This window comes from Cydia strobilella, chromosome 6 (genome assembly GCF_947568885.1).
Source record: "Cydia strobilella chromosome 6, ilCydStro3.1, whole genome shotgun sequence".
Taxonomy (NCBI): domain Eukaryota; kingdom Metazoa; phylum Arthropoda; class Insecta; order Lepidoptera; family Tortricidae; genus Cydia; species Cydia strobilella.
Genome location: NC_086046.1, coordinates 4,278,688 through 4,291,034, shown reverse-complemented (window position 1 = coordinate 4,291,034; position 12,347 = coordinate 4,278,688). Strand labels below are relative to the sequence as shown.

At 36.3% G+C, this 12,347-nt stretch overlaps 1 protein-coding gene across 1 annotated transcript; it reads left to right on the top strand.

Annotated features, from left to right (window-relative positions):
• Window positions 1–200: 200 nt before the first annotated feature.
• On the top strand, window positions 201–6,389 carry LOC134742318 (luciferin sulfotransferase-like). Its single transcript, XM_063675368.1, has 6 exons — window positions 201–360; window positions 777–876; window positions 2,592–2,893; window positions 4,600–4,694; window positions 5,758–5,935; window positions 6,283–6,389. The coding sequence occupies exons 1-6, from the start codon at window positions 201–203 to the stop codon at window positions 6,387–6,389; spliced, it is 942 nt and encodes a 313-aa protein (XP_063531438.1).
• Window positions 6,390–12,347: the final 5,958 nt, after the last annotated feature.

Below are 12,347 nucleotides of genomic sequence, written 5' to 3'. Positions count from 1 at the left end.
ATTTTATTTTATTTATTCTTACATATTTTTTTAGTTTATAATTTTTTAATGGTTTTGAACAGACATACATGTAAGTATATAGTAAAAAAATAAATAAATATATCTACACCAATTTAATTAATCAAACCTAATTTAGGTATAGTTTTATGTCACAGATAAAGTAGTAGGTATATATATAAATTAAGCTCGCTATTCTTAGGATGTTACAAGTTAAGAAATTGTTTACAGACAAAGCAAAATATGGCCGTTTCGGAGATGTCGGACACTGTCAACTTATGGTGTATAAAGAAGATGCTGACAACTATAGAAATATGGTCGTAAGACCGGACGATGTTTGGGTGGCCACGTTTCCACGCTCTGGTAAGGGTCCAAGACTGTTTTTTCATCTACAGCAGCAAACGGGTGTCCATAAACCACTTTTTAAAGTCACGCCCCTCTATAGCACCTACGCTCACATCTACGAGTAAAGTAATCTTACTTTTTAGTTTAAACACAAGCACCACAAAAGCCTGTACGTTTCCATGTATTAAATAGAGGTGACCCAAAAAAGACAATTTTTTTAAAGTGCATATGTTAGTTAATTTTACAAAGTTTGCGTTTGTGTATCAAAGGTGAATACTCATATTTTGAAAGATAATACGTTTCATTTTAGTTAAGTGATTGTAATTTAAACGTATAGTTTAATTTAAGAAAATTATTCCTAAAAAATTTTTGGATTTGGGTATGGACCCACCACAAAATTCTGAATGGTATTTAAAAAAAAATCTTACGAATAGGGACAACTTGGACGCAAGAAATAGTCTGGCTGATCATGAATGACTTTGACTTCGACAAGGCTATGAAGATTCCTATGCAAGACAGATTTATGTTCCTGGAGTAAGTTGATCTATAAACCTTCTTGATTAAAATTTAATTAATACAATATAGTACATTGTTAACCAAGGGATGAAAGGAACCCATCTCCGTCGAGGTAGTTTGGCGCTCGAACGCAATGAGAGTGCAAATAATCCGAGACTGAAATGGTGCCTTTCACCCAAGCTAAACACTACTTTTCATTTCGAATACCAGGAAAGTAAAATACGTGTACATTTAAAAAACACGACTAAGAATAAACTTCAATAGTATTTATTGAGGGTACTTTCAATTAACAATTTAGTCAAAAGTATCTTCATTTATGGAATGGAGAGTTAATTTTCAGAATAGAAATTGTACAACAAATCCATTAAAAACCAAATTTTAATTGCTTATCTTAAAAAATAAAAGAAAAACGTACTTGGAAAGTAAAACGCTCTAATCCTTAAACGTATCATTTTCTGCACACTTCTTAGAACAACAACGACCAACTTTCAGAGCATGAGAAATGAAAACGTATTTACAGTACATATGGTGCTACTTTCTCGCACTAGTGCGTCAAATAGCACTTTTCGTGCATATGTCGAAAGTTTAAAGGGCCATATGTACTGTAAAACGTTTTAATAAGTACTTCTTTTTTTTCATTTTTTTTTTATTTCGAATAACTTTACAGACTCATATAGCTTGTGTTAGTAAGTACTTATAGCTATGTTAATGCTTACATCTATCACTTTGTAGGTAATTGAGAAATAACTAAATTACAATAAATATTGCCGTGGTTGCGTTTTGTTATAGGACTCTTGTGATAATATAATATAGTGCATACAAACCAAATTGTCAGTAAATAAGAACAAAAACCAGCCAAGTGCGAGTCGGACTCGCGTTCTAAGAGTTCCGTACATTACACAATTTAAACAATGTATTTTTTATGTGAAACGTGAGTTCTTATAAAAAACCCGTCAGGAGTCGGATCAAAAACTAAGTAATTAAGTCCGACTCACGCTTGACTGCACATTTCTAATAGGTTTTCCTGTCATTTATATGTAAAAAACTATTTTATTTTCAAAATTTTAGAGCCAGTAGTTTCGGAGATAAAGGGGGGAAGGGTCATTTTTTGGTTATTTTCTTAAATATTTTCTAAACTATGTATTTTAAAATTAAAAAATAATATATTTGAGATTCTCACAATGAGCTCTTTCATTTGATATGTAACACAATATAGTTTGAAAAACTTATATTTTAAATTTTCTCATTTACCCCCCAAAAGTAGCCCCCATGTATAAAATTCATTGATTTACGTTACATGTCCGTCTTTGGGTCACAAACTTACATATGTGTACCAAATTTCAACTTAATTGGGTCAATAGTTTCGGAGAAAATAGGCTGTGACAGACGGACAGACAGACACACGCACGAGTGATCCTGTAAGGGTTCCGTTTTTTTCCTTTTGAGGTACGGAACCCTAAAAAACTATACTCATCCTTTTCTTTTGGGCGGGTTACTAGTGAAAGACAAAGATAGTATGATTCTCTCTGTCTATCTTTGAAATGAGACCGTCTTTTGACAAACTATACCAACAAGCATGTACCACTGATTCTGTGCTTTATTCTGTGCCCTTCCGAGTATATTATATAGACGTTAACCGCAAAGAGCTTCGTACATTTAACCCCCTGTTCCTTTCCTATATATCGAATGCTAGGAAATGTTACAAATTTATCTATACATTTGTCTTCTTTCAGAGTGAAACATACAAAGCTTTTGGTACCGCAGAAAAGCCAAAGCATAGATCCAGAGTTACTTCAAGGATTACTGTCATATACGCCCTCTTATGATGAAGTACACGCCGCACCTTCTCCTCGGTTCATCAAGACACATTTGCATTTCTCACTTTTACCTACTAACCTCCTGGATACTACCAAAGTGGTATATGTAGCCCGAGACCCTAGGGACGTCGCTGTGTCCTATTACCATCATAATAAATTGCTTTGGGATTATACAGGAGACTTTAAAAGTTATTGGAACCTTTTTATAAGTGATTTAGGTAAGAATCTATTTTTTTTATCTATCGATCTACTATTAGTCAGGCGGTTGCTCAGTTGCGTAATGATTTTTAGTATAAGGTAGCCGATTTTGGGACTAAAGTATACAAATCAGCTTTAGGCAGCAAAATTTATCTGTGGGCACGGTTGTGCCCCCGCCAAGTCGAGCAAAACAAAGAGGCACGGCCGAACCATCCTTTTCTCGAAGCCATTCAGGCCATTTTCGACGTCCTGTAATTTGGTGCTTGCTAAAGCTAGAGCCCTGAATTTTCAGTGACATATAGGGCATAATATGGCTTACATATATTCCCAAGAACATTCAATTTGAACTAGTAGTTTAAGAATTATTACACGTCAAACTTCCTTACTTTTGTCACTGACTCACTCACACACCGATCATCATAATTCTAAGATACTTCTAGCCAACCAACAAGCTTTAAATTTTAAACATAAGTAATTTTTAGCTTAACAAGCTATAAAAAACCTAAAAATATTGCAATATCAGCCACGTTTGAATGTTTTAGGAACTGCATGAGTAAGTTTTTAGTCCCATATGAATATATGCTAAAACAAAGTTACTTTTGCAGTTCCAACAAATAGTAGGTAAAGTTTGGTAAAGTAAAGGTCTAAGACGTACGATGTGAGTAAAAAATGTGTGTATGAGTATGGTATGGCTATGAGTATGGTGAGAATATGAATATGGTATAGGTTCATACATACTATACATAATTATGGCACTCATGTGCGGCTATGGCGTGGGATGGGAACTTGGGTATGAGTATTGGATGAATACAAGTATAGCTTGGTATGGCTATGAGTATTGTACAGGTATGAGTACGAGTATAGTGTGGGACGGGTATGAGTATGAGCTTTGAGAAAAGTGGTAGCTGACGTACATAAAGTAGTACCCAGAAAGAAGGACTGCCTACAAAAAGAGATGAGATCCCATCAAAAACATTACATGTAAAAAGATGCCCGTCTCGCAACGCAATACTTCTACTACAAAAAAGTTTAGAGATGTAATATGATACCAAGTCGGTTATTTTAGTCAGTGCCAGGGGGTGTTAAAACCGCATCAATGTTAGATATCTTTAATTTTTAATACATATAATGACTTGGCAATCGCACATGCTTAACTCGTACCTTACTTCTAAATATGTTTAATGCTCAAGCTGCATGTGATTAGCGCTAGCGTTATGTTCAATTAGAATTATTTTTAAATAGTAGACGATGATCCTGATGTACAGCCGTGCGATGGCCAAGTCATTATACGTATTAAAAATTAAAGATATCTAACATTGAAGCGGTTTTAACACTCCCTGGCACTGACTAAAATAGCCGACTTGGTATCATATTACATCTCTAAATTTTTTTTGTAGTAAAAGTATTGCGTTGCGAGACGGGCATCTTTTTACATGTAATGTTTTTGATGGGATTAACCAGACCGTAGCTCTGTAGCTGATCATAATAATTTCGAACGGTAGTAAATAGTTATAGGTTAGGCATTTTAAGGGTCGATGTAATAATGTCAACATTAATTATACTCAGTAAGTAATTTGGATACTTGATAAGGAAAGTCAGAAACTAAAGAAGTTTTCAGAAACTAAAGCAGAAACAAATTTTATTATTTGAAACTACGAAATCGATTTCTGTATAAAAAAACTGCTGAAAAATAAGGTATAAAATTTGTGTATATGATACTTTCCAGTTATCTTTTCTCCATTTTTCCCACATTTAAAAGAGGCATGGGCACTCCGTCACCATCCGAACTTGATGTTCATATTTTACGAAGACATGACAAAGGTAAGTTTTGTCATTATTTGCAATACTTATGAGTAGTAGGTACTTGGGAGAGTAAGTAACATAAAGTGGAGTCTTACCTTAATGAATAGGTGCCTATCTTACATTTTGGACCGCCTGTTTTTCTTTTACTTAAGGACCTTAAGGTGCAATGGGTTCAGGTATCAGTTTTTGTAAAATCGTAGCGCTTTTAAGGGTTCCTTAGTCAAGAACCCTTATAGTTTCGCCATGTCCGTCTGTCTGCCCGTCTGTCTGTCCGCGGCTTTGCTCGATGGTCGTTAGAGCTAGAAAGTTGCAATTTGGCATGGATATATAATTATGCCGATAAAGTGGTAAAATAAAATGTAAAAATAGTTCTCTAAGAACAAATTAAATTATTTTTCTATGAAAAAACACACACCGGAGGCTTTGGTCATTTTTTCCTTCGTATAAGACATTTATTTCAGTTTGTAAAAATAGTTATTTCTACAACAAGAGAGCAAATGTTGATATTTCTTTAAGTGCTTATTTTGAGTCCCGTGCAAGCGAAAGAATCTAACTATAATAGATTCACGAGCGTAGCGAGTAAATTAAAGTACACGTAAAATGGGAATGTAATTTTTTTTTCGCTTCAATTATTGGATAGTTAATATGTTTGGAAATAACCGCTCCGAAAAAAAAATGTGTTTCCCCCACTCTAACATTAAAACCATGGAACCAAAAAATCGTAGAAATAGAACTTAAGAAAGACATTACCTGAAAACTATAGCGAACATGATTAGTTAAGCCGTTTTTGAGTTACTATCGGAAAAATTGTCCTCTTCATAGTAAAAAGACGTACGTACAGCCAAAGTTAAACGTTATTACGACATTAAATGTTATTTTTAATCAAACTTATCAATCGATAACGCTATGTTATTTTTAACAGTAATCACTTTACTGTTAAAAATAACGATGATATCCGTGATCCCGGGTACGCATGGCCATCCGCGCAATGCTCAGCGAGTTGCGTACGGTCGGAGACGGACCTAATCTCACACTGCACATTACACACTAGATGTTAGTGACTACACTTGATTTCTTTCAGGATTTACCATCAACTGTTAAACGGATAGCAAATTTTCTTGGCAAAGAAGCTACAGACGAGAAAATTATGAAGCTTTGCGAACACGTGGACATAAACAACTTCAAGAAAAATAAGTCAGTGAACCCATCATGGATGGCCAAGATTGGCAACCCTAATAGCGAGGGATTCATAAGAAACGGTAAGACAGGAAGAAATGTTACCTAGCGTTCCGTTCTCGCTAACTTCAATTATGAGAATCAATTTGCGACTTCTCTTCCTAAACTGAACCAGTGAAAACGTACAAATATCCTAAATGCATCAGAATAGCTCGGTAAATTAGTGTACCCTTTTTTAGAACACTGTACTCTGTTTTATGAATCTGGTGGATCCTGAAGGTATATTGCCCAACACCGGTCTAAACGAAGAGTGTATCAAAATCGTGGGCATTTGGATTTTTTCCCAAGTATGTCGGTCTGTTTTGCAATGTTTGAAGGCATTATAACTTAAGGGCTAGTATATAAATACTTTTTTTAATTTTTTTACTAGGTAAATCTGGCACATGGCGCGAGCAGTTCGACAAGGAGATGGTGGCGCAGGCGCAGCGCTGGATGCGCGAGAACCTCGCCGGCTCCGACCTGCGTTTCCCTGCATGAGGATTAAAGAATGAATTTAGCTAATATAAAGACGCTACTCTATAGGCTCGGTGAATTTAGATTTAGAAGATAAAGAGGCAGATAACGAAATTTAGATTTTTGATTTAACTTTTGACGCACTTATTTGTTATGTAGTTTTTGACAGGAAGTTAAGCGGGCTCAAGCGTGCTAAAAAATAAGTACATTTCCGTTGCCAGGGACGTTTGGGGATTATTCAATTTTCAATTCAATTCAATATTTTTATTTCGAATAAAAAATCCATATTATTGTTAGTACAAGGCACAGCAAAACTTATAAATCTATGTTAGTGATAAAAATAAAATAAAAACAAACAAGACAAACATATAAGCTACTTAAATTAAAAACGGCGTGGTGCGGCTTGCGGCGGTGCGTGCAGCCGCACCCAGCGCGCGCACAAAGGTGAGTCCCAGCGCTGCGCCAGCACGTTTAGAATACTGTTTGGGCTGTGGCGAAGACGGTTGATTAATGACGCACACCGTTTTCTAACTATTGCGTCGAAACTATCAGTGTGCGCCTCGGCAAACATAGTTAACGCGCTGCAGTAACGCGGCAGCCCAAACAGCACTCTAAACGCGTTATTGTATTGCACGCGCAGGGCGTTGTATGCCCGCTGCTGTGACTGGCCAGAAGCCTATTACACAGTAAAAAGCTTACTTATCAATATAAAACTTACATTTTTAGCCTTGAAGCAAAGTTCGTTTTCGTCTGTCCTTGCCATCGCCGGTTTTCTCCGTATTTTCATCGATTAGTTTAACAATAATAACTTCTAACACTGCTTTCACGGCCTACGTTTTATCACATATAGCTGAGATTAAATTAATTACTAATTCACTTAGTAAAAACACAAAATACGAGCAGAAATCCGCTTGAGGAAATAGAAAATATATTGACATTACGATTGTTTGTTGACATTGAGGGAGACGTAAGTGACGTAACGTTCCAAAATCGTTATGAAATATAAAGTCCAAAAGGTGCGATAGAAATAAGACGTTGCCATAATTGAATTTTAAGTTTATTTATGTTTTAATACAATATGTTAAAAATAAACATGAAATATTTCAAAACGGGCATCATTTTGAAATAACAAGCTAAATAAGAAATAATCTAAAAATGGGAAATTGTCAGCACAATGGAGTTTGACAGATTTTAGAGCATACCGTTTTCGTTGAGCTAGTCTACATGTGTGCGTGAAAATCGTCTTCGTTAGCATTATGGGATTTGGAGCTGTAATATGTTTGACATAAAGCTTATTAATCAAGGCGGGATTATAGACATGTGTTCGTGAGAAACTTTTGGTCGCTAGATCTGCGTGTGTGAGTGAAAGTCACCTTCGTGAGCATTAATGGATTTGGAGCTTTAATATGTTTGACTTAAAGTTTAGTAAGCAAGACAGGAGTAACTTTTTGTCGCCGCTTTTACAGTACCACACAAATGCAATTCCAAGATCGCACCTGCAGAAATGCCTACGTAGGTTATTTTGGTAGCATTAATAGATTATGATTCTTAATATGTACTACAGATGACTTAACAAACAAAGTAGGATTTAAGACTATTTCCTTTTGGAGTGTGTCGCTAGTTTTACGGTTTTATGGTTTAATAATTGCTTTCTCGAATTATGAAGAATATGGCCTTTAATATGATGGGCGTAAGACATAGTAAACAAACCGGGGATTAAATCCTTATCTTAGTAATTAAAATTGTAAGATTTATTACCATATTATTAGAATATTTTAATTTGCCAGCGTTAAGCGATTGTAAACATTAAAGTGTCGGACATATGCCTTTCCTTAATGATAAACAAACCAGGACTTATGATCTTTCTTTTAGAATATGTCGCCATTTGGCCAATATAAATAGCTGGAGCGGAATAGGGGGGATTCATTAATTTTCTATCCGTCAAACTAGCAGTGTCTCTGGCTTCGCGCGTGCATTACTTTCGTAAGTGAAATTACTCTGTCACTCTGTCCATTTGTATAGCCTAGCTTAGAGCTATCTAAGCGAAGTTAAACTTGGGACATTGGATCTGTGTTTGATTGTACAAAGATAAACCTATCTCTGTGGAATTAAGCCTGGACTATGATGGAGGATCTTTACTTACCCGTTTGATTTATTTTATTGTGAAGTGAGGTTTCCTACGCTGTGTTGTTCTTAGTGCCGTAAAGCTATGCACAGATAGTAAATATCGTGCATATCAGGAACTAGGAATGGTGTCTTGGTTTGATTTTACGAAAAGCAATTTTCGTAACGTTAAGCCTGGATAACAGTGGGGGAATTTCATTTCTCTGATTGGTTTATTTGTTCTGTGAAGTTTAGTTACGTAAAAGTGAACTTAATTATTTTAGTGTTTTGCTATGTGGTGCTTTTACTATTTTATAAGCCAGATCATTGTTTGGACAGACTGTTTGTCCAGCCAAACATCCAGTTCCCTTGCGGTGTTAAGAAGTGGATGCTTGGGAGTCTTTGTTCCAAGATTTGAGGCTCTTGGCATCTCGTTTATTTTTACATAAGAGATGAACTACCTCCCAGGTATCAAGGTCCAGCTGTCCGATGAATGTGAGGGCATCACGTGCGTGCCATTCCGAGTAATCGGAGCTCATTGCAGTCGGCAGTAATTGATCCCCGGTCTTCTATTAAATATACTTATGTATTTCGGTGCTCCGGTTGATACTAGTGCTGGCTGCAGGGGAGGATTCTGTCGCGACTGATGTCATACACTTACAGTCGTAGTCTCGGCAGAGCTTCCAATGCGGGTAGTGCTGCTGTGTTCTAAGGGTGCCGATCCACTGATAGACACGGAATAGGGGGACTTATCCTATACCACCGGGCTTGCGAGCTTGTATAGGGGGGAGTCACACAACACACTGGCCGATAAGTTGCTATACCTCAGGGTCGCCTCCTGAACTGTACAGAGAGTTAGGGATACACTTGCGTACATGTCAAAGCACTAGGCCTATGGTAAGTACGGATTGTGCTTTGAGTGTACTAGCTAGGGCTCCAGGTAGGTGTAGGATAGAATCGCACACTATTTATCGAAATCTAATCTGGTTGGTATATATTTCTCTATTAAAGACTTTTAATATGGCTTCATTGTCCTAAAATGCGTACGTGTAATAGGCAAGGGGTTTAATTGCCTAGATATTCCTATTTTATAATGTATCTGCGTAAAAAGGTATTGTTGTTTATAAAATCTTATCCTATTTGTTTTATTTTGCTAAAATTTCTAGTGTTCTGATGTAAAAACGAGGTACTGAATATTTCATTCTGGTTTCCAAGGTATATACAAAATAAATTCCTAAAATATCAAGCTGGGTTTAGGTATACACATCGTTCTGGAATAGAGGAATGGTTTGTTTTAGGGAACCCTTGGCAGGCAAGAGCAGTCCAATGGGAGATGTCAGAGTGAAATAATGCTCGACTTGATATTTCTGTCTCATAAAATATAGTAAATAATCTTAGTACTTCGTTTGTGCGTCTAAAGACTAGAAATACAGTCTATTCTTTTAGTTTTGGGGATTGGGGAAAAGGGATCAGTATCCCTAGCTTTTGAACATAAAAAAAATAAGTAATTTTGATTGATTGATGATACTTGGCGCTTCTTTCATCAAATCATCTAGGAATGCATAGGATTGCGAAGCGTTGGTCATAGCCCGTCTGGCTACAATGTTAGGATAGGTGACCCGAATGATGTTTTGGAACGGGCTAAGGCCTTCTGACCCGTATCGAGCATGCGAAACAGTACGTGTGGACTCACACATCGTTTAGAAGGTGATAGTATAATTATAACTTTCCCTAAAAAGCTAGGGTGTAAATGGGCTTATCCTGGGAGTGCTGCTTCGTATGTTATCCCGAAGGCTTAATAGGCGTAGCGGGACTTCACCAAAAACATTTTTCCAACAACATTTTTAACCTCATATTAACCGTATATGCTGCAATTACCTAAATAACATCATATGTAGTAAAACTTCATCAGCATTTACTTTACACGAATAGATTTAATAAAAATGTAAAATTATTTACGTCACTACGCTCGAGATTCCATTTTAGAATGCATCACTACGCTCAGCATTCAATTATGGAATCCTTCGCTTTCTTCAGGATTCTATGTTCGTCCTCGCCGTCAATACGTCATTTTGCTTCCTTGTGACACAATATACTATTTCTACTCTTGTAACTATTAAAATATTCCTTAGTATCAGAATAAAATATATTTTCAATACCATAAATATTTATTCCTTAAAATTTAGGTAATAATAGTAATAGAATCAGAGTCCAAAATTTAGCTGATACTCATTAAAGAATCTAGGGTACCGCGGTACACTTCGAGGGGTCCTAACCTAACTAGACGATCACATGGCCAAATTATTTAAGTAGTAAGTAAGTAAAGGGTTTATATATGTATATATGTAGTTTATTTAGAGTTAAAGTAGAGTTGTTTGTATGGGGAGGGTTACATTTTGGTATAAGCCGTGACCAGTATGTAAAATGTACCATAAGGTACATTTTGGTGGAAACCGTGACAGCAGGATGTAGTTTACCTGGGTTACTATGGCTTTTCAATATATAATATATAATATCTAAGTAGAAAGTAGCCTTACGGCTACACTGCTTAAAACTGACCCACAGATTGCACGTGTAGAATGTTTGACAGTATGCTTTAAAAAGCGTTAACTTCACTTCATTACTACAACGAGCAAATCTGCGGGCCAGCATGTTACTACGAACACACAACGCCCTACGCTCCCTCTCTATATCATCATTATCTGACATGTTTTCTGTTACCCAGTGGCCAAGGTACTTGAACTTCTGTACAACTTTTAAAGCGCTACCACAAAGGGCAACAGGTGTCATTTTGTATGATTTTGACCCAGCTTTAAATTGCATTACCTCGCTTTTTGAAGTATTGTACCTTAGCCCATGAGCAACTGCATATGATTCACATATCTTCACCAATTGCTATAGTGCACCAACCGAGGGGCTCAACAGCACCATATCATCCGCGTAGCTGAGGTTATTAACACACACCCCATCCACGTGACATCCGACATAGGTACTGCTGAGCTCCTCGATCAACTCATTCATGTATAGATTGAACAGCTTAGGTGAGCTTATACTGAGCATATTTTACTATGGGACCAACCAAGAAATCGCTAAAAAAAATTCACCCTCCCATAGAAAATGGACCAGCCAAAATGTATGAAACAGCCAAATTTTTTTCCCGATTTCGGGGTTGGTCCCATAGTAAAAGTTGCTCAGTATAATCCCAAAACCTCCCTGGCAACGGGAGTGCACTTATTTTTTTGCCACCGTGTATAACTAAACTCTTCAAATTTCGCTAATTATTGTAACATCTGTCGTACACGAATTATAATTTAATAATCATCGTTACTTGTAAAATTCAACACAGTTTTACTTTACAAGTGATCCGATAAGGTTCGAGTTTAAAGTACTTAAGAGTCCCCGGCAAGCTCAGCCGAATTTCACCTTCCCATAATCGTTCTCGTTTTAAAACTACGTGTTGGATTGTAATGAAACTTTTCACACACAATGACATGAGGTAAATCTATGCCTATAATTAGTTTATATAGCTCCAGCGTAAAAAACAAACCAAATAGAGCAAAAACAAGTTTTTAATGAAAAACAAATTCGCTGTATTTTTTTAACTATGGTATCTGAAGTTACATAAACGAATTAAAGGCATAGATATACTTTATCCTATTGTAAGTACAAAGTATCAGACTATCAATCTAGCTAGTCGTTTTAAAATGAGAGCGTAACTACGTTTGTATGGAGAACCGAGGTGGCCGGGAACTCTTAAATACCTTTGTTGTTTACGTTTAGTCGTGATAATAATGTTTAGAACAATTATCTTATCCTGTTACCAACACTTATACTGATAAAAAATATGAACATAATATAATAAGTATATAAAATTGCTTA

What these genes read in the sequence shown, in the direction of transcription:
- LOC134742318 (XM_063675368.1), top strand. Translation starts at nt 201, where the DNA reads ATGTTACAAGTTAAGAAATTGTTTACAGACAAAGCAAAATATGGCCGT. An exon ending in GGCCACGTTTCCACGCTCTG is followed by an intron (nt 361 to 776) that starts GTAAGGGTCCAA and finishes TCTTACGAATAG; the next exon opens with GGACAACTTGGACGCAAGAA. An exon ending in TTTACGAAGACATGACAAAG is followed by an intron (nt 4,695 to 5,757) that starts GTAAGTTTTGTC and finishes GATTTCTTTCAG; the next exon opens with GATTTACCATCAACTGTTAA.